Source organism: Electrona antarctica, assembly GCF_951216825.1.
Source record: "Electrona antarctica genome assembly, chromosome: 19".
Classification (NCBI taxonomy): domain Eukaryota; kingdom Metazoa; phylum Chordata; class Actinopteri; order Myctophiformes; family Myctophidae; genus Electrona; species Electrona antarctica.
In genome coordinates, this window is record NC_136800.1 from 34,031,801 (window position 1) to 34,057,981 (window position 26,181).

The window sequence follows — 26,181 nt, forward strand, 5'->3', positions numbered from 1 at the left end:
CACACACACACACACACACACACACACACACACACACACACACACACACACACACACACACACACACACACACACAGTCCTGGGGCAAAACGTCTCACCTGTAGCGTAGGTGGCATACAGGGACCCACTAATCTCCCTCAGCCCTCTATAGGTAACATAAATCCCAAATATAGAAGTAAAAAACCTGTAGGTGATGTTGTTGTAGTAGGTGGCCTCTCTGATGAGTGGTTTATTTTACGTTTTAAATGTTATAATAGAAAGTAATCATCATTTCGTAAATATTCCACCAATCTCTTGGTGAAATACTTTTCAAACTATTTTCAAGCATGTCCTGCTAATGTGAATTACAGTATATGTCATTCACACATGTACAGTATGGTTCATGAGAAGACTGTTGCTAAACAAAGATAAATACTAGGACTCATTGTCATCTTTTTTAATAGCTAAAAGTAGAGTTGTAATTCATCATAATTACAACTGAGGGATTACAGGGTTTTATGTTAACTTAACTTAAGTCTGGATGGAGGTTGGCTCATTTTGTTTCTTGTTTTTTGGCTCAGCATCAGAGTGATGTGGTAATCATCTTTAATGCAATCAGCGGTCTTACATCAGACTGGCCTAATTAGAGAATTTATGATGGCTTAAGGCCTTTTCGATGGGTTTTAAACTGCGCAACTGGCCCCTTGCTCTTCACCCAGGAAATATACTACAAACAGGATCACAGGGAGAATCTCCATGCTATTTGTTTCTTTCATTTTCTTTAAGAGAGCAGTTAATTTTCCTATAGTTGTTTCTTAATGAAACAACATGACAGGGACATGGCATGAATTACCATAGACAAGGGAGAGAAGATGCTGGGGAGCTTTGAACCTTGAGTTAGCAGAAGTAGGGCTACTGGTTGAGAATGGGGGATATAAAGGCCGATCTACAAGCTCACATCACATTGCTTTGCGTATAGTGTTGTGAGTGTATAGATCTGTTATTCTTCATTCTTCTTTTAAATTTCACCTGTAATAACAGGACTAGAAGATCTGCATTTCTTTAAATTTCTTTTAAATGTTTTTAAAACGGGACATGCCCAAAATAGGGACATGTTGTGAGCTTGTAGATCTGCATTTTTTGAAAGAAAAGTTAAACATTTTGAAAGGTTTTCGCCTATAATTACATTGATATATCGATGCCCGGGTGAAAGTGGGTAATTGTCTGCCCATATGGTTGTCACCTGCCAAGTGAGAATGCATGAGGGCTGGCAGGCGTGAACCCCATGGCAGACACTTTAGACTAGGTTCACTGGATATTAATGTAACTCTTCCGTGAAGAGACACCCGTAGTCATTTGAATGTCCTCCGCCGCTTATCCTCTCATTGCCTCACACCTGTCCGGCGCTCGAGTGTCGAGTGAAAGTGCAGGAGAGGAGGGAGGGAGGGAGGGAGGGAGGGAGACGAAGCCACAAGGGAGTATTGAGATGAGTCTCGACCGGGACAGTTCTGTCAGCAAGCGAGACTTCAGACTGCTACAGTCAGCTCAGCTGTGCGGCCCAGGAAAAACAGCAAATACAAAGCTCTGTGTGCATGCGTGTGTGTGTGAGAGAGACATGTGTCTGCCACCTGTTGTATGAACATGACCTCAGTTGCGCCCACGCTTTTAATGTGCATGCATTCTCGCTTACGTGAGTATGCGTGTCAGACTCTGTCTTGACCTATGGTGACCTCAGTCTTCTGGGGTTGATGCTAGATGCCCCCACCTCTCCCCTGACTACCGACGGTATAATTGGATACTCGCAGCAGCAGCTAGCTAGCAGAAAGGGATCTCTGACTTAGATAATGCTGCAGGCTTTGAAGCATAAACCTCCTGATGGTGCTGGTGATATAACATCTATGGATCATATGAGTGCATGGTATTAATAGGCTGCTAAACGTTTAGCCTCGCTGAATGTCCCACGATGCCTGTCACAACCTCCGTTGACCTGGCGCACACACACTGCATACCTGAGTGCACACCACACGTACGCGCTCACATGCACGCGCGCACACACACATACACACACACACGCGCGCGCACACACACACACACACACACACACACACACACACACACACACACACACACACACACACACACACACACACACACACACACACACACACACACACACACACACACACACACACACACACAGAGAGACACACTGTGCAGTACACTCTACTTGAACTTGAACTTTGACAATTGAGTTCAGATCACATCTGTGGAACTATAGCACACTGTGGAACTATAGCACACTGTGGAACTATAGAACACTGCCACAGCCCAACAACACCATGGAACTATAGCACACTGTGGAACTACTGTATAGCACACTGTGGAACTATAGCACACTGTGGAACTATAGCACACTGTGGAACTATAGCACACTGTGGAACTATAGCACACTGTGGAACTATAGCACACTGCCACAGCCAGCCAAACAACACCATGGAACTATAGCACACTGCCACAGCCAGCCAAACAACACCATGGAACTATAGCACACTGTGGAACTATAGCACACTGTGGAACTATAGCACACTGTGGAACTATAGCACACTGTGGAACTATAGCACACTGCCACAGCCAGCCAAACAACACCATGGAACTATAGCACACTGCCACAGCCAGCCAAACAACACCATGGAACTATAGCACACTGTGGAACTATAGCACACTGTGGAACTATAGCACACTGTGGAACTATAGCACACTGTGGAACTATAGCACACTGTGGAACTATAGCACACTGCCACAGCCAGCCAAACAACACCATGGAACTATAGCACACTGCCACAGCCAGCCAAACAACACCATGGAACTATAGCACACTGTGGAACTATAGCACACTGTGGAACTATAGCACACTGTGGAACTATAGCACACTGTGGAACTATAGCACACTGCCACAGCCAGCCAAACAACACCATGGAACTATAGCACACTGCCACAGACAGCCAAACAACACCATGGAACTATAGCACACTGCCACAGCCAGCCAAACAACACCATGGAACTATAGCACACTGTGGAACTATAGCACACTGTGGAACTATAGCACACTGTGGAACTATAGCACACTGCCACAGCCAGCCAAACAACACCATGGAACTATAGCACACTGCCACAGACAGCCAAACAACACCATGGTTTTATTCGTAGTTCACCGGTATGCTCCAGGGCTCTATCCTTGGTCTCCTGCTTTTTCCCTCTACACCAAATCTCTTCGCCGACATGTTTTTGTTGCATGTTCGCCTGTTATGTCATTGCTCAGAATAGTGACGCTAGGGTTCATGTGGTTCCAATGTTCGAAATTGTTTTGCTATTTCAATTTGTGCTGGTATGGTTTTTGAGAGCCTTTAGACTTTAAGACTGCCAGAGATTTCTTTTAGCAATTCTGACATTTGTCTCGGACAATTCCCCAAATACCCTCTGAAATTCTGTGTGCAATCAATGCCCCTACTTCCCCAAATTGACATATTCAAAACATAAAGTGCTTACCCTAAAGCCACGGATTTTAACCTTACCCAGCAAAATAAATGTTTTAATCCCGTCGGTGCCATGCAGGAGTTCCCTGTATTCCTCAATGGTTGTAGTGGAAACAAGGAACTACATTGACATTCAGCCACAGACAGGATTAAAACACCTATTTATTGAACATATTACAGAACACAATTACATTTGGGGTCATTTATATTTATATAAACTTTATATTTTGAATTTGTATATTTATGGAGAAGTTCGGTCATTATTAAACACAGAATTGCAGTGGCTGTTTGGGGAAGTGTCCAAGACTGTGTCAGAGTTACCGGTACACACATTGATCAAATGTAATCTGTTACAGTCTTGGTCCAAGGCTATAGGTTTTTTATATAAGCATATTCAACATAATATTTTGCTGTCGTGTGCATTCGGAAGAAGCCACTTCTAGGCTAAATTGCTCCAAAATGGTTGACTATACATTAAGACACAATGACATCCCTAGATTCTTTCAAATATACAAACCTGCAAAAACATAATGAAATATCTTTTTCACAGTGTATAACCCAGTACGAACATAGATAGCACGAACATAGAATACACTTTGTAACTTCTTATTGTATGTGATCCTATATTACTACATCTATGCATTTGATGTATGATGTATTACCTCGTGTCTTATTGTAAATCGCGAACCTAAAATCTGTGGCATGGAGTTACAGTAGCTATACTGTACAAGACACACACGACACACACACACACACACACACACACACACACACACACACACACACACACACACACACACACACACACACACACACACACACACACACACACACACACACACACACGTGTCCACCACTACATAGTCTCTACATGAAGGACCCCCTTGAAAGCGAGATGATGCATCTCAAGGGGTTCATCCTTTTAATAAAAGTAATACTGTATACTATACATGTATATGCCTTTCCTATTCCATTCTATTATTTCTTAGTTCTATTATTTTTCCATCCAGTAGATGACATGCACATCATGAGTATTGATCAGTAGGCTAGGCTATGTTTTTTTTACTTTGACCTGTCTTTAGTCATTACCTGGCATTAGAACATGCATTAAACAATCTTCCAGTAGATTGATACTAACTGTATCCTCCACCACCAGGGCCGTTGCTCCAGGGAGAACTGCAAGTACCTCCATCCTCCTGCGCACCTAAAGACGCAACTGGAGATCAATGGCAGGAACAACCTCATCCAGCAGAAGAACATGGCCATGCTGGCACAACAGATGCAGCTGGCCAACGCCATGATGCCCGGCACACAGCTACCGCCTATGGTGAGGGGACACACACGTATGAACATACCACAGCTACAGCAATACATGGTGAGATCAAGCACGTGGGACACAGGGACACACACACACACACACGCACGCACTCACACATTATCATGTGCGCTGACATTTGTGTTGTTGCCGGCTGCTCATTGTGCAGCTTCACAATTAGATGTGATTAGCAAAAAGCGCTAGCTTACCGCTGTCTGGGCTCTATTTTATGCATCTTAATTACCAGGTCTTACGACTTAATGTACGACCCGGAGGCGTTTCATTGGCCACTCAAAATAGCGAAACAGCATTGGCCACGCCTCCAGTTCTTAAGTAAAAGGGATAGTTCACTATGGAGACACAAAGGAGACTCTTTGTGTCTCCACAGGGAACCACTGCTGGTCATCAAATTATTGTCTTAACAATGCGACAAAAACTAAAAAATATCCATGAATTCCAGACTCCATGGGGTGAGTAATTGTCTAATTGATAGAAAAAAAAATCATTTTGGGGGTGAACTGTCCCGTTAAGGCATAAAAGCTGGTACTTAAGACACGGAAAATAGGGCCCTCTGTGTGTTCTCTCCACGGCACTTTCAGTCTGTAACACATACGCGTTTTACCCAACACCGCTTCACTCCTGCCTCACCATCACCTCCCTCCCTAGCCCATGTTCTCCATGAGCCCGGGACTGACTTCCGCCAGCGCAGCAGCCGCAGCATCCGCAGCCTTTAACCCCTACCTGGGGCCAGTGTCGCCAGGCCTGATGGCGCAGGAGATCCATCAACACGCCCCTGTCCTCATGTCCTCCAGCCCCAACATGAACCAGGTCCCAAACGCAGCTGCCGCAGCCGCGCAGAAGCTGCTGAGGACAGACAGACTAGAGGTAACAACAGATGGAATGCACCGACACACGGGCACATAGAGGCCATGTGGTCAAAATGAACAGAGCGCCCTTTTGAAGTCTATATAAAAGTTAGTTAGTGTGGTGAATTTGTGAGGATGTATCAAAAACAAATAGAAATCAACAATCCACATGAGGGCGAGGGAGGCTCTAATTGACTCATGAAGCCTGAGTGTTGACTTACAAGTGGCCCTTGTAAGTTGCTCTGGATAAGCGTGTGCAAATGCCTAATTGTGATTGTAATTGTAGCAAATTTTGTAAACTATAACAGCGCTGTCGGTGTTGTCTTCTGAATCATATTGTTTGATTGGGTTGTTCTTACATGTGGTCTAAGAACTGTGTAAACAATCATATCAATACTAGCACAAACACCACTGTTATCTCCCTCTGCGTTATGGTTTTCATTGTCATCATGTCAGGAAAACAAAGCAGCCTACACATTCTAGAATAGATCCTCTGTCACTCAGACTTGCATTTCCACTAGGTTTTCCTTTGACTGTATGGCCTGCACTGCATATATAATACATAGCATACATGCCACAGATGCACATAACACTGACGAAGCAGATATGCAGCGTGGGAAGCAAGCAAAACATGTGCACGTGGTGCCTTTCTGAGGTAGAGGTTAGCTCAGAGCTAGTCAGTGCTAATGTGAAAGAAAGTGCTGCCCTCTGGTGTCCTACAAACGGCACAAAAGGAAAAAGTAACAGCCGCACGCTGCCTCTTCTCATCTTCTCATGGCCTGTCCCATCTGCCCCGCTCCTCCCCCCCAAGGTGTGTCGCGAGTACCAGAGGGGTAACTGCTCCCGGGGCGAGAACGACTGTCGCTTTGCCCACCCGTCTGACAGCACCATGATCGACACCAACGACAACACAGTCACCGTGTGCATGGACTACATCAAAGGCCGCTGCTCCCGGGAGAAGTGCAAGTACTTCCACCCCCCGGCCCACCTGCAGGCCAAGATCAAGGCCGCCCAGCACCAGGTGAACCAGGCCACGGCCGCGGCAGCCATGGTGAGCAGCCTGGAGAGCATCTTTTAGAGAGACAACGTTCACTGCACTCACAGTCAGTCAGACGCATGCACACAACACACTAGTGAGTCAGTCAGACACATGCACACAACACACTAGTGAGCCGTCTTGGATCAAGTCAGTCTCACTGGCAGACATGGCAAAATTATATATACATATGAGAATTAACATAATATAATTTATATATACCTGTATATCATACAGTGTGTGCGTGTGCGCATGTGTGTGTGTGTGTGTGTGTGTGTGTGCTAGTAAAAACTGATTAGGCTAGATCACTTGTCAAGGATTCCCATAGACACTAATCTGATATCCAAATCTGTGGTAGCCTACTATAGTTTTGGGATTATGTGTTCCATTTAAGAACCTAATTCAATATGTTTGAACCCAGGTACAAATGGGGCCTTGATTTGAAGAAGCTTACTATATCAGTGTCTATGGATGACATCTGCTTGGAGTGGGAAGCACAGAAAGAGCATGTTCATACTGTCCTTCTTTTAAAGGCATTGCCTTCTTACAGTAAAACCAATAAGAAAGGTAGGCCTTTAAAAGGTGCTAGTAAGTGTGCTTTTTTGGCTGAGTGAAGCACTTTTGTAAAGTTGATTATAGTTTATACCTTTTGATAAAATACGCTGTCTGCTTTTTATAGCGGACCAATCGCAATAAATTGTGTCTGTTGCCTCGATTGCTGGCCCGGCCCACAGGTCTCCAAGCTGCCTGAAAATGAGCTTCATCCAGACAGAGCTCCTGCACGAGGGCTTGATCTTAACCCATAGCGCTGTTGGCCGTGGACTATGTCAGGTCTTTCATTCTCAGCAGAAAAAGCACGCTAGGTCCAGGCGCTGCAGGCGGACAGTGTGAACAGGCCCTAAGGAAAGAGGCCAGAAGCCACAGAGCGCACAGTAAAATGCATGTCAAAAAGAATAACCTGTATGGGTTAAATGAAACCCTCAGGACCGTACGTGCCACGTGGGGTGATATGAAAGGACCTGTAAGGGTTAAATGAAACCCTCAGGACCGTCCGTGCCACGTGGGGTGATATGAAAGGACCTGTAAGGGTTAAATTAAACCCGTACGTGCCACGTGGGGTGATATGAAAGCGAACCAGACAGCGATTATGTACACACACCAGTCATCAATGTCACAAAATGAGGAAATGTATGGAGTCGTTTGTTTCCTGGTCTGGTTTCATGACAGGGTCACTGTCTTGTTCCTCGTTCACCTCACCCCACGAGCCAACAAGCCAATTGAAGCTGTTGGACGACAAAGAGCTACTGTCGGCCTGGTCCGGTGGTCTGTCTTAAGCCTAATTTATACTCTATACACTATGACGGCGTTGCTTGCCAAAAAGAACGGATCTACAATCTAACAACCCGGCGCACCACGGCGGGTTGTTAGATCTGTTCTTTTTAGCTAGTGATACCGTCACCCTTGCACGACCGAGTGTAACTTAAGCTTTATCTAGACTGTGACACACCATTCTCCCTGTACTTCCTCTCCTTGACTCTACTTCCTGTTGACGTTAATAAATCGAGTCATTGTGCTGCAGAAAGTATGTCACAAAAAGAGCCCACGCAGTCACAGCACCTGAAATCACTAGCACTACAGTTACCATTGTTTAATACATATAATTGTTTTCTTTGTATACCTAATGTATATACTGTATACAGTACATATATATATAGCAAAGCAGAGAGCTTGGGGTGAATCATTGTAATGTGACACTGACTATGATGTGCACAGTGAAAGAGAAACGTCTGAATTGTACAATGTATCTATTAATCTTCTGTCCAGTATGCTTGGCGAAACCCACGTAAAGTAACGATTGAAGAATTTTTGCCATATTGCTGTATATTCATTCATCTTTATATAATAACAGTTAACGTATTGTAGACTTGACAGTAATATCTCATGTGACTGTTCAGCAGTAGTGCTACAGTAGTATTCACACACTGTGCATGCCCTAGTCTTGTTATCCCCTTGTATATTGCATTCCAATGATTTGTTTCTTTTATTTTTGTTTTTTCTCACCTATACCCAAACTGCACTGCTGCCCCCATGATGCACCTCTGCTTGCTGGTTTATGTTAATGCGCTTGAACCCCCATTGGCCCATTGCCATCATGTGCTCGCTGCCTGCTAATTAAGACTCAGTCGGCTGTCAAATCACTGAAGCGACCCCTCGACGCAACCTTTGACCTGGTACTATGACCTTTCACCTTTTAGCTTGGCATGTGGCTTTGTCGTAGTGCAGTGTTTTAACAAAGATACTTAGCTATTTTTGTCGTCCTTGTGTTAGTGCAATGTTTGTTGTTGTTTTTTTCCCTCCTGTTGCTCTGTCATTATTGCCGGTGATAAACTGATGGTGGCTTTTTCCTTTTCTTTTGGGCCAGCAAGAGTGCATCCCCCGTGCATCGAAACTCACCTCAAACACAAATTCAGATTCAGTCGTTTGTGACAGGAGCCACAATCAATTTATCACCCGTAGCTTATCTAACAACAGCCAGTGAGGGTTAGGGAAGTAAATCTATTTCAAATGGTGGCATGGCTTTAGTCCTATGTCCAAAGTCAATGTTTAGTGTAGTGGGGCAGCTCAACCAGTTGCATGTATGTTCCTATCCTAGTGCATGCCTGATGGGTAAAGGGGCGGGGCTAAGGGTTACAACAGTCAGATGATTAGAGTTCAAATGATAGTTCACTCCGTCATCAAACCTTGTCATGAATATTCAGACCTCAAGAATGGTCTCATTCCAAGACAAGAATGCATACAATATGTACCATATTATCGCACACATCTCCAGGTGTAATGGTGCCTAGCTTTGTGAATGTCGGACTCCTCAAAATATTAATAATAATTCAACAGCTCATTTCACACCCTTGCCATGAGACCTTTTTCGACATCTGTCACCGGAGTGAACCATCACTTAAACGTGGCTTACATAGTTTATCATGGAGCTAGCAGTGCAGCCTCCTTCTCTCTGTGCTTCTCTCTGTTCCACCTCTTGTTAGCAGCCTTGCTGTTTTATACTAGTTAACGCTTGCCTCTGTTGCACTTAGTCAGCCCTAGCACAATGTACAATGTAATCATCTCAGTGAAGCTTCTTGATAAGTATGGATGTGATATATGTACAGTATGCTTGTTAGCGAGTAGCGACAGTAGGCACCATGCTCCTGCTTGTGTAGTATTTGTGTTAGACTGCTGCTTGCTTGCTGATGATGATGACGATGATGATGTTATTGTACAAACAGGATGTTGTGATGTTGTCTCTTCGGTGTCCTCTAACTTAACTACTTCTTCTTCTTTTTTTTTTCTTTCCCCCACATTTTGTTTTGCCTCCCTCCTACACGCTGTCTCATCTCCTCCACGCACCTGCCTCTCTGTCTTCTCTCTGTCATCTCTCTCTGTCTCTCTCTCTCTCCCTCTCTCGCCTCGTCGCTCTGGGCTGACTGGGCAGGGTATCCCCCATAGTGTCATGGCTCCCATGCCAAAGCGGCAAGCCCTGGAGAAGGCTAACGGTGCCTCAGCAATGTTTAACACTGGCATGCTCCAGTACCAACAGGCCCTGGCCAACATGCAGTTCCAGCAGCAGGCTGCTTTCCTCCCATCAGGTATGGCTACCCAATGCTAACCCAATGATAAGGCTCACCCAACCAACAGGCCGTGATTACAGCCAGTGCAGGGAATAGTGGGTACTGGGTAGATACAGTATATACGCTCAGAATGGTACAAATTCAAAGTGCCAGCCAGAGTTGTCCAGGTTAAGGACACTTTATGAAAGCTTCAACATAACTTGCTGAGCTTTGTAAGCCCCTTGCATGGCCGCCATGTTCAGAGTGGGTTTTGGGGCGTCTGTTTGTAGTTTACAATACTAGAGAAAGTCACTCCTCCTAACATGGATGCATAGAACGGGTGGGGAATATGTGGGTCTTTGGAAGACGGATGTGATATCAGTTTTGATGCAACTTAACTTAATGACATATGGTCGCTGGGGGCTTTCAGCTTTGGTGGGATGAATCGGGTTTGGAGGGGTTGGTGAATCGTATCCATTGCATCGGTTTGGCTACAAACAAACATGCTGTGTTTAGCTTCCTGTACAGAGCTGCTGATTTCTTCTCACTTCTGTCTAGAGTGTGTATATAATGTTTAATACTTAGTCGTAATGATGACCACTATTACACATTGATATGCATTACACTTCAGACAAAAGTATCACGTGACTCTGTCTCCTGATTGCCTTATGAGTTCATCACTTCACCTGTCCAATCACTGATGACTGATGAGCTGTGTTGTGCTGCTGTCCAAAAAATATTAACCTTTTTTTTCCCCCCACACCTTATCTCTCCCCTCACTCTAACGAACTTTGTGATGGGCTGTTTTGATTTCTCTTCCCTTTCCAATCCACTTCCTGTTGCACTGCATGATCGGCAGGCTCAATATTGTGCATGACACCTTCAGGCGGCATTGGTAGGTTCCAGCTTTCCTTCTTCAGTTACCTTTAAGCTCTTTGGCCTGTGACTCGCACATCATCAAAATCGAAATGCCAAAAAGAGTGGTGGCTTGTTCTTGCCAACTGCAGAATCCTACATGTCACGTACTTAATTAAGTTTTGGTCATCCTCGCTCAATCACTTATTTTTAAAGTGGGTTTTGGTGATTTGAGAGTCACTGTGTCAGTAGGTAGGCTTATGTAGGATATGATGTGAGAAGTTATGCGCAAGAACATGTCCGCTAAAGCCTGATTTGTACTATACTATACACTATATGTGTGTTGTGCGCTGGAAATAGCCAATCTACAAGCTTGTAACTTGTAGATCGGCTATTTGGGGCGCGTGCCAATAAGTATAAATTAAGCATAAGAAGATGCAAACAATAGCAGAATGTTATTTTTTTTAATTATTATTATTATTTTTACATAAAAGTCTCATATGTCTTTAATGCACATTAAATTGACTTTTGTCATTTTTGTTACTTTTCCATGTACACCTGTATTGCTTGACCACCCCAGTGGCTCTGGCTATTCTCAACTCTTTTGTATGACAACCCCTGCTTTGGCTGGTTTAACCTATTGAAACGTCTTTGAAAACACCCAAGCGAGATCAGTAATAACTTGTGCCCTTATATCTCCTCTGCCTGCCTTGCCAACCTCATCTTCAAGACTCAATTATGGGGGATTATCTTAAAGCTGTAATCTGGAACTTATTTTAATGGATAAATTTGTATTTTAACCAATCTGTATTTTAGTACTACAGTACCTATGACTAGTACATCTGCTGTGGTTGGAGGAGGTGATCTCCTTCCATTGAGAAATGTAGCCCCTGGTGTTAGATAGGACACCTACTGGTCGACAAGTAGTACTACCTGAAGCTCATAAAGTGTAATGTCTCGATTGGCCAAGCAAGCTGCGAATGCCTCTTTCCAGAGTGGTATAAATTTGGTCTCATGTGGAAGACACAGGTTTTTATCCCGACTAGGACATACAAGTTACGGATTGCAGCTTTAATGCCACAGCATGTTTTAAATCAACTGCTTTCTTGGTGTTTAGTTACAAACTATAAGGTCCCTTTATTCTTTATACCGTAGTCAGTGGTTTATTCTACGCAGTTACTGTGACTACTGTAGTACCATAAACACACTGGCATGTGATTTTTGTGAAGTCATATTTTGTCATTGTTGGCAGAGGAAAGGAAGGGAGATAGTTAAACTGAGACTCCATTTTACGCCCTTTGTTTTTTTCCCCCCTCCTCCCCACTTTGCCTGGTACCTGTCCTACATGTGGCTACACACTGTTTGCCTGGTACCTGTCCTACATGTGGCTACACACTGTTTGCCTGGTACCTGTCCTACATGTGGCTACACACTGCGCCTCTTTGGATTTTTTGCTTACATGATTTTCCCTCCCCCAAAAAAAGTTCCCATGATGCACGGTGGTACTCCTGTGTCTGCAGCCTCCGCATCTGCCACAAGCCCCTTCGCAACTGCCTCCGCCAATCAGGTTTGCACTTCTGCCGACTATCTCTGTCTCTCTCTCTCCCTTTCTATGTCTCTCTCTGTCCCTCTCTTCTACAGCCCCTCTATTTCTCTCACTCTTATCTTTCTCTCTGTGTGTCTCCCTCTCTCTCTCTCTCTCTCTCTCTCCCTCTCTCTCTCTCTCTCTCTATATCTCTCTCTCCCTCTCTCTCTCTCTCTCTCTCTCTCTCTCTCTCTCACATGGTCAATCTGGGATGCTTCCGTCTGAGAGAAGGGGTGGGCTGGGTACTCCCTCCGTCTTGTTGGCCTTCACTTTTGTACACAGTAAAATCCTCATGGTTAATTTAACTCCAAGGGTCTACACAGCGTTAATTTGGTTACATTTGTACACTCTTGGAGTTAGACTAACACTGTGGATCTGACAGTGCATCACTGTTCAACGTCATGTATACACATACTACAAGATGCTACAAAATCACATATACAAGCTGTAAAATCATACATTCTTTTGAAACTATTTAGGCAATATTTAGCTTGACAAGTTGAATGACGTGTCTGACTGTGTAGAAAAGCATACTGTATTCAATCTAATATGTTTTCCCTCATCTAAACCAACTTTTGTCCTTTCCCATTTTGAGGACTCTTCCTTATCACAGTTGACCAACGAATACATGCATTTGGTATGTATGAGGTAGATTCTTCCATTTTGTTTTAGAGCCATTTGCACAGTTTGTGCTGTTTGTGCAGCATTGCAACTATCTGTGCCATTTGGTGCTTGGCTCTTGTTTTGTCCCTGCTGCTGCTTACGGTGGTACAATGCGAGCCATAGCTTTACCCCATTCCTATGTAGTTCAGAAAATAACTCATCGTTCCTGTAATCTCGCTCTAAATTGCCATCAGTTGGAAGAAGCTTGCCCCATTTGGACTGCAATTCTGTTTGTTATTGCAAAGCAGCGTTTTGAATAAGTGCTTGCTTGTGGAGTTTAAGTGGATAACATGACCAATGAGTCTAGATGAAATACTGTTCAGGGTTTGTTTTTAGTTTATGTTTTTTTTTTTTTTAAGTCCAGGGTTTTGAAATGTAAAGAGTGGTGCAGGTCAACAAACTGGAGGATGTGGATTTGCATGGGGAGCCACCCTACTTACAATTTTCCCCTCACCCTCATCACCCCACCCTCACCCGCACCCCATCACCCCACCCCTCTACCCCGCTCTCCTGGCCAGAAGTCAATGTGGTGCCTGATTAGCGCTTGAATGCACTGTGGCAACTTGTATTGAAATTTGCTTCTCTGTAATTTTGAACCTTTTCAGCAATGAACTCATCACAATGTCAGAAGATGTGCTTTAAAATGTCTTAATTCATATTAGATATTTTGACTGGCGGACATCCAAGTGATTTATTTTTTTCTTCTTGTTGTGTGGGAATATTTCATTTGATTTCTGTTCTGTCTCCACCCGCAGATTCCAATAATATCTGCAGACCATCTGAATAGTCACAAGTACTTGACTCAAATGTAGTTCCTCTCAAGAACAGTGAGTTTCTATTTCAATCCCTACCCTCTCTCTCTCACTCATTTCATGACAAAGTTTCTCCATTTTGAGTGAATCAGATTATATTAGTTTGAGACATGCTTGCTTGAGAGTCAGGTTGCCTAATATTGTTATGATATGCCATTTGCTTGAACGTGTGTGCATGTAATGTAGGTTGTATATAGACATCTGCATTGTATCTGCTAAAACGTTTTTTTTTTTTTTTTATTATTATTTAATGAAACACCTGGCTTCTTTCTTGTCTTGCAGATCAAATGAATGTGTGCTGGCACCGTCCAAGCCAAAAGAGTTCAGCCTTTATGTACATAACGATCAGAATGTCAAGCAATGGGACAGGAGAGACTGCCATCTCTTAGCCGGTCCACACTGATGGTCTCGTCATGCATGTAAACATCTAGGGTGCAACACATGGTGTGGTGCCATTCACCCACATATCAACGTCAAAAGAAGAGCCAACCTCACCAACCTCTTGATTGTCAAAGTCAGCGTCCAGCTAAGCGAACAGGACATCTGGGTGCCAGGATTTGTCTCTCTTGCCCTCTGTGGGGACATCCATTCACACCATTACACCTTTGTGACTAAATCATAGCACTCAAATTATTCTAATTAATTACTATTACTGCACAGTGCACACAGAGAAGGTTAAAGACCATGGTTACATCTGGAGTATAACATACAGTGCTGGTACGTCTGTAGACCAAGAAAGGTTTTTGCTTTACATTTTAATTTTTTCTATTTTTTATTTTTTATTTTAATCGAAAGCCATATTTCATGGTTTACAAGAGAAATGCAAACATGCACCTTGAATTTGAATCAAAATCTAAAAGGCACAATATATTTTAAAAAGGACTTTTATTCGGCAACATGATTTACTGTGTACAGTATTGTGTTTTTATGGCTACTAGTGAAACTAGATGTTGAAATGAGGGTCTTGGACGTATGAATGTTCTGGGTAAACCAACGTACAATACCTATGTACCTTGAAAGCACAGCCGGGCTAGCTTTTCTCACCTTGTCATATGCCATGGAGGCCATACAGCTAAAACCAGAGTGTTATCTCAACAGTGTTAATCTGTTTACCGAAGGTATGTGTTTTGTATGGCTATTTTTTTTTATCCTTTTTTTTCCTTCCTTTTCACAAATTTCTGATTTAGTTTTTTTTTTTTTTTTACATTGTGCCATTTGTTTTAGTCATTAGTTGTAAGAAATGATTTCCTTTCCACAATTTTAGCATTATGTTTCTTTTTTGTTTTTCTTTTTAAAAAAAGAAAATGAAAATGGAGGTGCCTTCTGGGTTAGTTTTTTTTTTCTTCCTATCCTTTTATATTTTTTGTTTTGTTTTGTTTCTTTTTACATAGACTAAGTGTTGTATTTATCTTTTGAGATAGTCCATCGACTCTAAAGCCTGGTGAAGTTATGGGTGGTGTAGCTTCAGTTTCCTTGTCCCCCTCCGTGTTCAAAGAAGGGGGACTCTAAAACTGTCTGTAAAAGAAGCACTGGTGAAAAAAACATCAATAAGACCCAAAGGTCTACTAACTAGGTCATTTAAACCGCATGTGCACTTGAATGAAATATTTTGTTTCTTGTCACCCTGCTCAAAATTCACCTCATATATTATACAGTATGAGTGTGTGTGTGTGTGTGTGTGTGTGTGTGTGTGTGTGTGTGTGTGTGTGTGTGTGTGTGTGTGTGTGTGTGTGTGTGTGTGTGTGTGTGTGTGTGTGTGTGTGTGTGTGTGTGTGTGTGGATATTATATATATATATATATATATATATATATATATATAAACCCTTTAGTGGAAATACAACACGTATTTGAGTTGTACTTTCACAACAAAGATTACTTTTCTCATTCACTTTTCGATGGAAAACCAAAGCACAGATTTGTTGTTTTTTTTGTAATTCACGAAGGGTTACTGAAGCTTGTCCTAAGAGGGTTGAAACGTTATGGGGGAAACCCGTTTTATCATTCAGTCGACTCTCAGTTAAATATTCACTTCCCTTCCCCTTTTCCATTTTGGCAGAGGTGCGTAATAATGTGTCTTTACTGATTGTAATGTACCTAACAAAGCCTTAGATTATAACTATGGGTCCCACCCTAATCAAATGTACCTTCAATCACCATGCAGGTAAAGAACACCAATGATCTTTTATAGTTCTTAAAACATACCGCTTACAAACATTGTTTTCTTTCTCTTCCTCTCTTCTCTGTCTATGTAAAAGTAACAATTACTCTCTTAAATTTCATTGAACTTATGTGTTATGTACTACTTAAGAATTTGAATCTATTTGAGGTATGTAGTTGTAGATTTTATTTTATTTTTTGCCTTACTATATATTACTTGACAACATTGATATAGCTGTTGTAGATTTTGAGGTAGTATGACATTCATAACTTCTTTTTTGTTTTGTTTTTCAAACCATATAAATGATAATGTATTGAGTCAGTTTTCAATATTCACTTCGTTCATATAGCTGGATGTCTCTTTTTTTTGTTAATGTTACATTATCAATTAAGTTTGTTGATCAAAGACTTTTTGATACAAGGAATGAGATCAGTAGAATTGCTGCAACTGCAGTGGCTGCAGTTACTGTCGTTAAAAGAAAACAACTAATATTTTAACCAACTTAAATTCTCCTTGTAACATGTCAAGATCATGTTTGAAAATATATTGTATTGAAATATAGATTGTCCATGTTTTAGAGTAAAAATTATTTTCTACTGTATCCATTTCAAAAAAAGAAAAAGATATGTATTATTGTTTTAATATTTCTTAAGTTTGCCCTGAATGTCAGGCCAAAATGAACAGTGAGATTGACGTGTCTTTGGATGTTTGGAGGGTAGTGAGATTAGGTGTATGAAAGCAAAGACTTTGCCAGGTCGGTGAAGTCAGTAATGCTGCAGATGATGAGTTCTAACCTAAGGGACGAAGGTTGACTTTTTGCACTTCTGTATATAGTCAAATGAACAGAGAAAAAAAAAACATGTATCATATTGAGATATTATTTTGAATAAAAAAAGATCTATAATTATAAGGAATTTTGTTAGATTAATTTAAATTCTTAAATTAGAAGACCAGCTAAAAAATGCTTGCAAAGAAGGGCACTAGTTTCTTGGCCAATGCATTCAGATAAAGCTATGCGCTTTTTGGCTTATTTTGTCAGTGGTTAGTATTGCCAGGGAATGTTGTAGGGGAGTAGATATCCCCGTGTCATGCTCACTCCCACCCCACTTGTAGGATGACATATCAAATGCTGTCCATATATCAGTTGATGGACTTGGTCATGCAGTATTGCTGCTCCCATGAAACTATCTGAAATCGTATTTATATTACAGTTTGATTTGACTGCATGTAAAATAACAAAAAAAAGTAAACAAAAGAAACTACATAGATACCTAAGGAAAGTTAATGCATTCAGACTACAAAATACACAATAACATATATTTTTTTTCAAATGACATACAGTAGATAACATCCACAACAGGGAGAACTAATACTTTGAAAAACAAGTCATCTTACTCTTGTGTGATATTTTCCAAGCAGCCATGATATTTAAAGAATAATTAAATATTAGCACCCATCCACCCCAGATATGTTTCTCTCATCATAGCCGTATAATTACAGTCTATGTTGATTCACAGGACATTGTTCTTGCTACCGTAGCTGTGCACTCAGCAGGTGAAGGTTCACCACACCAAATAATACCACACTGGCAAATTAGTCTTCAAAGTGAATGTAACCATCTCCAAGTTCGAGGTCGCTGTACAGTTGCTATGGAACCAAAGCACCATTTTCTCCAAAACCAAGCAGGCTGCTGAGCCGCTTGGATAATATGTTCAGTCCCTTGACTTGAACCAAGGTTTTTCCTTCCCTGCTGGGGGCACATATACGCTTTGACTGCTTTTTACTTGTAAGTGCAACCACCATTTACATATTTGCTAATAGTTGCCACACAATAATGTAATATTCTGTCTTCAAATTGTTGCACATTTTATTGTTGCCATAATGACTCTTGCTGTATGGATAAAAAAAATCTGAATAAAACAAAAATGTATTTGCTCATGCAAACCACCTGTGGTCACAGTTTGTGTGTAACCCTATAGGTCATAAGGTATACATGCTAGTAGTTTTCCTATAATTAAAAAAGGTTACACATGTTTTGGGGTACTTTTACATTGTTCTGCGTTAAGTATTTCCATTTCAGGTAACTTTATAACCCTTCTTATAGTAAATTCCAAACCATTGCAGTACATTAAGTTTAATTCCTGTGTTCCTGTGTGTGCCAGCATGAAGTTAACGGAGCACTTCACCCATTTTCAACATTATCTTCATATCTTCATATAATTAGTCCTCATAATATGGCAATATTTCTAATCTGTGTGGCATTGATGGGCTGTGGACAGTTCAGAAAGCCTGCCTAGTGCCTCCCAATGACAATGACATAATCATGGGGATTCCAAGCAAATGGAAACTGCAGCCTTTCTATTCCTGCAAAGTTATCATGCTGAAATAGAAGCCATTGTTCTCTTGCATTAAAAAATATATTATATTGAAAAAAATGTATTTCAATCTGTTTTACATCTTTGAAATGACCTTAACCTGCCTACTGATGATGTCACAAAGCTCCTGCGAACGAGTGAGGACCATAGACTGTAGGACCTATTAAAGACAGGTTGAAAATGTTATGTTTTAAAGTATTTTATAGAATTTTCACAATTTTACTATATTAACAATAAGTCATAAGTCAAGGCATGAGCTGTTAGATAGGCTACTGCTAGCATTAACTAAAGTGGAACATAGTTACCTTCAGCTGTGTAATTCAATGGCCGATTGAGCAGAATGCGAAAACGAAAATAAAAGCCTGGGTAGTGGGTATACCAGGCTAGGTTTACAATTATGCCCCCACTAAGCCCACTTCAACCTTTATTTTGTATCTGCTTTCAAAGTGGTTCGTCTTTTATTTGGCTTTTTCCTTAATTCTCCCATGACAGGCGGCCCTGTGACCTGTCACTCACTGTAGCATAGCAAAAGCAGCTTAATGTAACTGTGCTTTGGATGCATGCACCCGCATAACCAATTAAAAGGAGGGCATAGCCGAATGTGAGTAATTAACTTTTTGTAACTAAATTAGCAAATTAGCATTGGAGAGGAAAACAAGAGGGGAATCCGAATCCGAGACCGAGAGCATATAGTGACCGCAAGAGCGCTTCTCGCTATAGTTACAAAACTAAAAAACAACAATTTAGCTATGGTCTCCCTGCTGTTTCACAACCACAAACATTGCTATTTCACAGGTAGTGGAGACCTAGGTATATATAATTGCTTATTGCTGTGAAGTTGTGCTGAAAGGAAAGCACAAAATAGGCCTATTGTGTGTGTAAAATGGCTAGCTGCTGGAGCTTATGAAGTCACAGTCAAAGCCTACTATATAAAAATAATCACACACGTGTGAAGTGAGGGGTGCTCTTATCATCATATCATAGATCATAATTTGCGTCCTCACTTATGTGACGTCTTCAATGTTTAAACACTCAAAACTGGGTATAGGAGGGGCTAGTGCCCCTCAAATTATTATTATTATTTATGTATTTATTTTTAAAAAGTGTGATGTTCTTTAAATGCAATGCTTAACTGTGCTTTGTCAACAATGCTGATTGCTATTGCCTATATTGATTGATTGAATTGAATATTATGAATACTTGAACAGTTTTCATAGAGGTCAAGTAATAATGCTAAAACAGAAAAAGCCATGATGGCTTCTTTCCAAGACATACTTTGTAAAGACATACAATACTATATACAAGCTACCGTCAATACAGTAGCAGTAAAAGTAAAGTAAAAGAGCAGTAAACGTATATTTACAGAGAAACAGTGAGGGGTCATTTCTTTTGACAAGCTAGAAGACTTGTCTAAGTCCAGTTGCAAATTGCAGACATGCAGACAGGTGTTCATTGTCTCCACCAGGCCGAAGGCATGGGGAGAGAGTATGTTTTGCACTCCGTCCGTCCGTCCGTCCGTGTGTGTGTGTGTGTGTGTGTGTGTGTCCGTCCGTGTGTCTGTCCGTTTGTGGACAGCTAATCTCCGGCACCGTTGGCTTGATCGCAGCCATACTCTGCACACACACTCCCTGAATGCTACAGCTGAACCTCTGCTCCAAGGTTTTCACATTGGCCTCTTATAGCACCACCAGGAGGTCGCTTTGTGCAAAACAATTTTTTGGACAGTACACCTACAGATTTTGTCCAAACATCACGCAAATTGGTACACAGTCTCTCTAGAGCCATTCAACGAAACTGGTCTTTCAGATTTTTCAGACTCCATCCTGATTGGCTAATATTGGCTTCCAAAGTTCGCAGGATTGCTCAGTTTCAAACAAAATGCCGCAAATCATGAACACATCGTGTGATTTCCGTGAAATTGAGCACGCACATTCCCACTAGGCCCAGGAAGAAATACCATGTGAACATTTTCAACTCAGCCTCATGGTGGCGCTATAACTGGCCGATTAGTGTTTTTACCTCTAACTGCATGGATCTGTGTAAAACTTTGTATGCACTCTCCCTAGAGGCCAAGGAAAAACCTTTGCCTGGAATTTTTCACATCTGCTCTTTATAGCGCCACCAGGAGGCCGACATATGTAAAACACATTTTCTAATGTTACTCCTTTTATCCAAATTTCAGGAAAATCGGTACACATGCTCTCCATAGTCATGTGATCAAGACGGGTTTGTTTGATTTCTCATAATCCATCCTGATTGGCTACGATTGGCTTCAGGAGTAGCCCGCTTTGTACCCATTTTGTACAAATCGCTCCTCAACACAGCGTCCGATTGCGGTGAAACAGTGCATGCATACCGGTATTCCCACTAGTTTATTGAGCATTTGAGCCACGGGACCACCATTTGATGAGATTTAGCCTCTCAGACCCAAAACTAAAGCATATTTTGTTGCATAAGTTGCACAATTCCATACTGAATCACTGTGTTGGTACCATAGGAGAGATAACAGACTTCTACTACCTCTATAGACCAGTGGTTCCCAAACCTTTTCATGTCAAGGACCCCCAAATTGACACTAATTAGCCCGCGGACCCCCATTTGAAGAGATATGCCAAGGACCCCCATAAGAGAAGATTTTTACGGCTCTAGCAGTGATTCTCAACCATATTAATTTCAAGGATCCCCAGTTTGACATGCATATTAGTCTACAGACCCACATTTAATGGTGTTTCTATCTCTGGGACCCCACATTTATATTGTAAAATCTATGTTAATTTAACTCTGAGGGTGTACAAATGGAACCAAATGGACCCGTTGGGAACCACTGCTATAGACTTCTTGTGAATTAGTCTAAGTAATAGATGTTTAACAATAATGTAACTCTTGAGAGAATTAAATGTTTCATGCTACAATCTCAATGCACTATTTCACTAGAGTGTAAAGACGCTGTGTTCAGATTACCACACCTGAAACCCACTTTTAATATATTGTCTACCATACAACAGTAATACAACAACGTCTTTTGTGTGATATAGCAATGCAATTTTAATTGTCATATCAATATGTATAGCACCCAGACAGCTCTGTAATTACACCCTTTACACGTACAAAAAATAATAGCAAATTATAACATAACAGCTCTTCCTCTTTTTGTCTAACCCCCTCCTGTTTTCTACTTTATTGGAATAGCCAGCATTTAAAACAATCTGTTTCCCTCCCTTCTATTTGGGAGACATTTTGATTTAATGCAGTGTTTCCCCAACAGTAAAACAGTAAACAAATCAACACACAGTTTAAGTGTACACTTGAGTTATGACCCAAATTGACACTAAACACATGTTTTAAAGAGTGACATCCTGTTTGAAGTAAAATGAGGCTGAAAACCTGAGCTTTCCCTGTGGCATTAAAGCAACACTATTGTATGTAGTTTGGGGTGTCAGTGGCCACTTTGGACACAAATTACATGGCAGCCAACTTCAGTACCCAAGAGTTTCTGCAAGCATGTCCGGCAAGGACGTGCCATCCTCCAGTCTTTGCTTTGACTGGCAATTAAACTCTGTCTCTCCTATACAAAGTAATACAGTCAAGACCCTAGCAGACCCCCCCCCCCCCCCCCCCACACACATACAAACATAGTGCTGCTATAAATAGATCTATTTATTACAATTAGGAAGGTGGTGCATTTCATTATTAGTGCTTCAGATTTGATCAAAAATATCACACAAGTGATCTTTATAGTCATGTAATCACGCCGGATCTGTCATGTAATGTATGCCAGCCATTTTTTGAAAACACTGTACACAGCATGCATTCATCTTTATAACATTACTAAGCATTATGAATATACTGTTACGTCACAAACAATCATATCCTGGTGGAGACCTGTGTCCCGAGGGGCACTTTTTCTAGTTTTGGATGGTTTTGAAGGGGGGTAGGGACTGGGGAGTCACACTTTATGATGTCTGGTGGTAGGGCATTCCACATAATTTGGTGGCATAATCATAAAATGCATTCATCACCAGGTTTGTGCCGAATCTGGGGATACATTGTAAAATGATGGGGCAGCCCATGACTGCCCAGCCCTTCTGGCATTGTATTTGCCGGAATTGCCAGACTGTACAATCCGGGCCTGCCAAACAGGCAGGCAGTCGCAACTCCTTGCAACAAAACAGTTTTAACCCTTAGACTCCCGTTGACGGTTTTGACGGATTTAATCAATAAATCCAGACCTCCCGTTGATGGATTTGACGGGCTGTCAATCGGGAGCCTAATCGGGACCTTAATGTAGCAAAACTTAGCATTTTTTGGCTAATTTGGCTATTGGCCGATGTAATGTTCCTAAAACCGGCCGAAATCCGCGCGTGCATGGTCGATCACGTACGGGCATGATCGCGCATGCATCGCTGCGTAAAATGCGATGTTTTGGGCTTGATTAGAGCTTAATTTGACTTAGTTATGAAAAAGACGATGATAGCTTAGCATTCCGGACATCTGATGTTGTTGCACAGTAGCAAAGCTACTACCGGATATTTTGATCCAAACCGGATGTGGTCATCGTTCACTCGCTCCTTTTGGTCAGAATCGGCACAATTTTTCTTTTGGCATTAAAATTATGAATTAAAAATATGAATATATGTCACAAAAGGGCTGCTATTGGGGGTGGCACCTTAAGGTCAACTGTTACCCCACCAATGCAACTCCTTGCACTAGTTGCAAGTATAGTTGCATGTTGCAAGGAGTCGCATGGAGAATCATTGGTGTGGAGTCTTTCAAATTCTGGATAGGACTACTCTATTGGTTCTCAACAAATTGGTTGTGGAACCATTCTAAGGTAGCCTTTGCCATCATATATAAATCACTTCCTGTTTTATCACTTCTTGTTTTAAGATCTGTTTATTCAAAATAAAACCACAGTTCCAGTTAACAGTTGAGTTAATCTGGGCCACATCTTCGGTAGTACACTCAGAGCCTCTCCTCTCCTCAACAGTTATAGGCATCATCTGTCATAGGCATCATCTGTCTTGCTATTTTTGGTCATTGTCTTTAGAATTCACTAATACGCATAGTTGTTACTTGTTAGTGCAAAATGTAAAGGATTTACATTTGTTATATTTTAACTGAATTATTTTTTGCTTTGCATTGCAACTGAGGTTTGAACTAAGTACCTGTATTCAATGAACTGTCACTTTGTTTTTCAAGTTAATGGAAACTCAACTCAAAACAAAAGAACATGTCTCTTGTGGTTACTGGAATATCCTACATGTTTGGGCTAATGAAAGAGAGGATCAATTAGTTCATGTTTAGATTTTTTGTGTATTTAAGGGGCGCTTAAACAGCTCTTGTCCCCACACGTCTCAAGATTTGCCATTGACAATGAAAGGGGAATTCAGGTCAAATGTCCGCTAAATCTTGTCCCCACACGTCTCAATATTTGCCATTGAAAATGAACGGAGAAATTATGTCAGAATTCCGCTAAATATGACGTAAATTAAACATAAAAACATTAAACGCCATTGACATTGAAGGGGAAACTTACGTCTTATGTAAACGAGCAAATCGGCTAACCAATCACATGTTGGCCGGAGCGCTTGGCCAAATCACCTTATGTACCTTATGTAGCAATGTCAAATGTTCGCTAACATAAATTGATATATGATGACAATATGATAAGAGCACCCCTCATTTCACACGGGTGTGATTTTTTTTATACCGTATATATTTTTATACCATGACACATGAATAGACAAAGGAGACATTGTAGGTTAAGCAGCAAAAAAAACAAAAAGGTAATTTGTTGTTGCTTTTTCAAACTAGTAACCAATGAAAAACCACTTGGGCTATACCCTGAGGATATGGAACCAGTTTATCCAGATTCTGATGTGATGACAAATGTTAGTGGCATCTGTGGCCCTGATAGCTCAAAACCTATAATGCTATAATGCTGTTTCCTTGTGTAGTTAAAATGTTTTACTGAACGTTAAGGGAAATTTCAGAAGAAACTCTGCAACTGTAAGCAAATATGGATATGCTCAACAAAACACTGTCCAGACATGTCAGACTTGTCATCTGATTGCTGATTCAAGTTCTACAGTGGAGTTCCTATAGCCCGAATGGACTGTCTCTTTGTGATTGGCTAGTTGGTTGTCAGGCAACCACTGAGGCGAGGAGACGACATGGCCTCATTCTCCAATATACTTAGTTAGGTAGTTTTGTCTCAAAGTTATTCTTAAGAAAAGTAGGAGATTCATGGCATCTTAACCAGCAGACTTAACGGTTTGTACTGTGTTCTTATAATGATGAATCCCATATTTCTCTAACTTGAAAGGGTGTGTCAGTTGATCCCAATTAGCATAGGTAGATACTGCCTCACCAATCCTAATTAGCATCCCAATTAGTATCGGTAGATACTACCTCACCAATCCTAATTAGCATCCCAATTAGTATCGGTAGTCGCCCCACCAATGCTCCGAAAACGGCATGGCTGCAGGGCGGTGTGCAAACTCAAAGCTGCACTGTGCACATACTATTGCACACAGACGCCATGCAGTTTAGAGAATGAAGTCAAGAATGCCTAAACTAATGTCTGAAGAGGGTGAAACACCATACTACAAGAAAACATCAATATTTCTGCCAAGGTTCTTCTGCAGGAAGTGAGAAGCAAATCATTTCATTTCATATTAGCCATTGGGGCTAATATGAAACTAATTATTTCATTTCATATTAGCCATTGGGGCTAATATGAAACTAATTATTTCATTTCATATTAGCCATGGGGGCTAATATGAAATATGGACCCTTAGTTGGCCCTCAGGGGCCCTTTGGGCCCCACAGTACTGGGCGCTATGAGGGGGGAAGGGGGGCAAAGAATACTGGCCCCGGGGTCCTCGTGGGGGTTAATCCGTCTTTAAGCAACTTTGTTTCAGCCGCCGTCACAGATCAGGTGCTGCTATGACAACTGAATTTCCCTTGGGATACATGAGTCTATGTGTCTGTCTGTCCTTCTATATCTATATCCAGTATATTATGTCTGTTGTTTGGGGGGGGGGGGGGTCGGTAAACTGGTCTGGTATTTATATAAACTCAAAATATTGATTCTACTGTAGACCACTAGACCATGTCAGTGGAATTTAATTGCGTTGCTAGGGAACAGCTGTAGTGTACTTGTCCAAGTGTATTGCTCTTTGCTGTCAGCTACTGATATTCATACTGCGACAGGAAATAAACGTGGGCCCAGTAGGCAGCAGTTCACTTCACACTGTTTATGTTTTGTTTTTTTGGGGTGTTTTTTTTAAGTGTGAAAAATGTCTAGTCGTGTCACAACCAACTGACGAATCACAGCGCGGCCGCCCCTCTAGCCTATGGGACGTTAGACTGTTTTTCTCTGGGTGACGGTGCCTTTAAGTA

General features: G+C 41.5%; 1 protein-coding gene and 1 long non-coding RNA gene across 6 annotated transcripts in view; one reads left to right on the top strand and one right to left on the bottom strand.

Moving 5' to 3' along the window:
* The window catches only part of mbnl1 (muscleblind-like splicing regulator 1), a 64,823-nt gene extending 46,477 nt beyond the window's left edge, over nucleotides 1–18,346 (top strand). For 2 of the 5 annotated variants that reach the window (XM_079488973.1, XM_079488977.1), the window contains 10 exons: nucleotides 4,669–4,887; nucleotides 5,494–5,712; nucleotides 6,505–6,744; nucleotides 8,907–8,960; nucleotides 10,214–10,367; nucleotides 11,188–11,223; nucleotides 12,668–12,750; nucleotides 13,382–13,405; nucleotides 14,187–14,258; nucleotides 14,526–18,346. In XM_079488973.1, the coding sequence (XP_079345099.1) occupies nucleotides 4,669–4,887; nucleotides 5,494–5,712; nucleotides 6,505–6,744; nucleotides 8,907–8,960; nucleotides 10,214–10,367; nucleotides 11,188–11,223; nucleotides 12,668–12,750; nucleotides 13,382–13,405; nucleotides 14,187–14,243 (1,086 nt within the window). In that variant the 3' untranslated portion in view covers nucleotides 14,244–14,258; nucleotides 14,526–18,346. The remainder of the gene's footprint in view (nucleotides 1–4,668; nucleotides 4,888–5,493; nucleotides 5,713–6,504; nucleotides 6,745–8,906; nucleotides 8,961–10,213; nucleotides 10,368–11,187; nucleotides 11,224–12,667; nucleotides 12,751–13,381; nucleotides 13,406–14,186; nucleotides 14,259–14,525) is intronic. The other 3 variants (XM_079488975.1, XM_079488974.1, XM_079488976.1) reach the window with 3 other exon arrangements.
* LOC306912623 lies at nucleotides 11,231–14,258 on the bottom strand. The gene is made up of 3 exons (XR_013788406.1): nucleotides 14,181–14,258; nucleotides 12,594–12,771; nucleotides 11,231–12,519 (listed from the first exon to the last, which is right to left on the bottom strand). It is a non-coding gene; the product is annotated as an uncharacterized lncRNA (long non-coding RNA).
* Nucleotides 18,347–26,181: the final 7,835 nt, after the last annotated feature.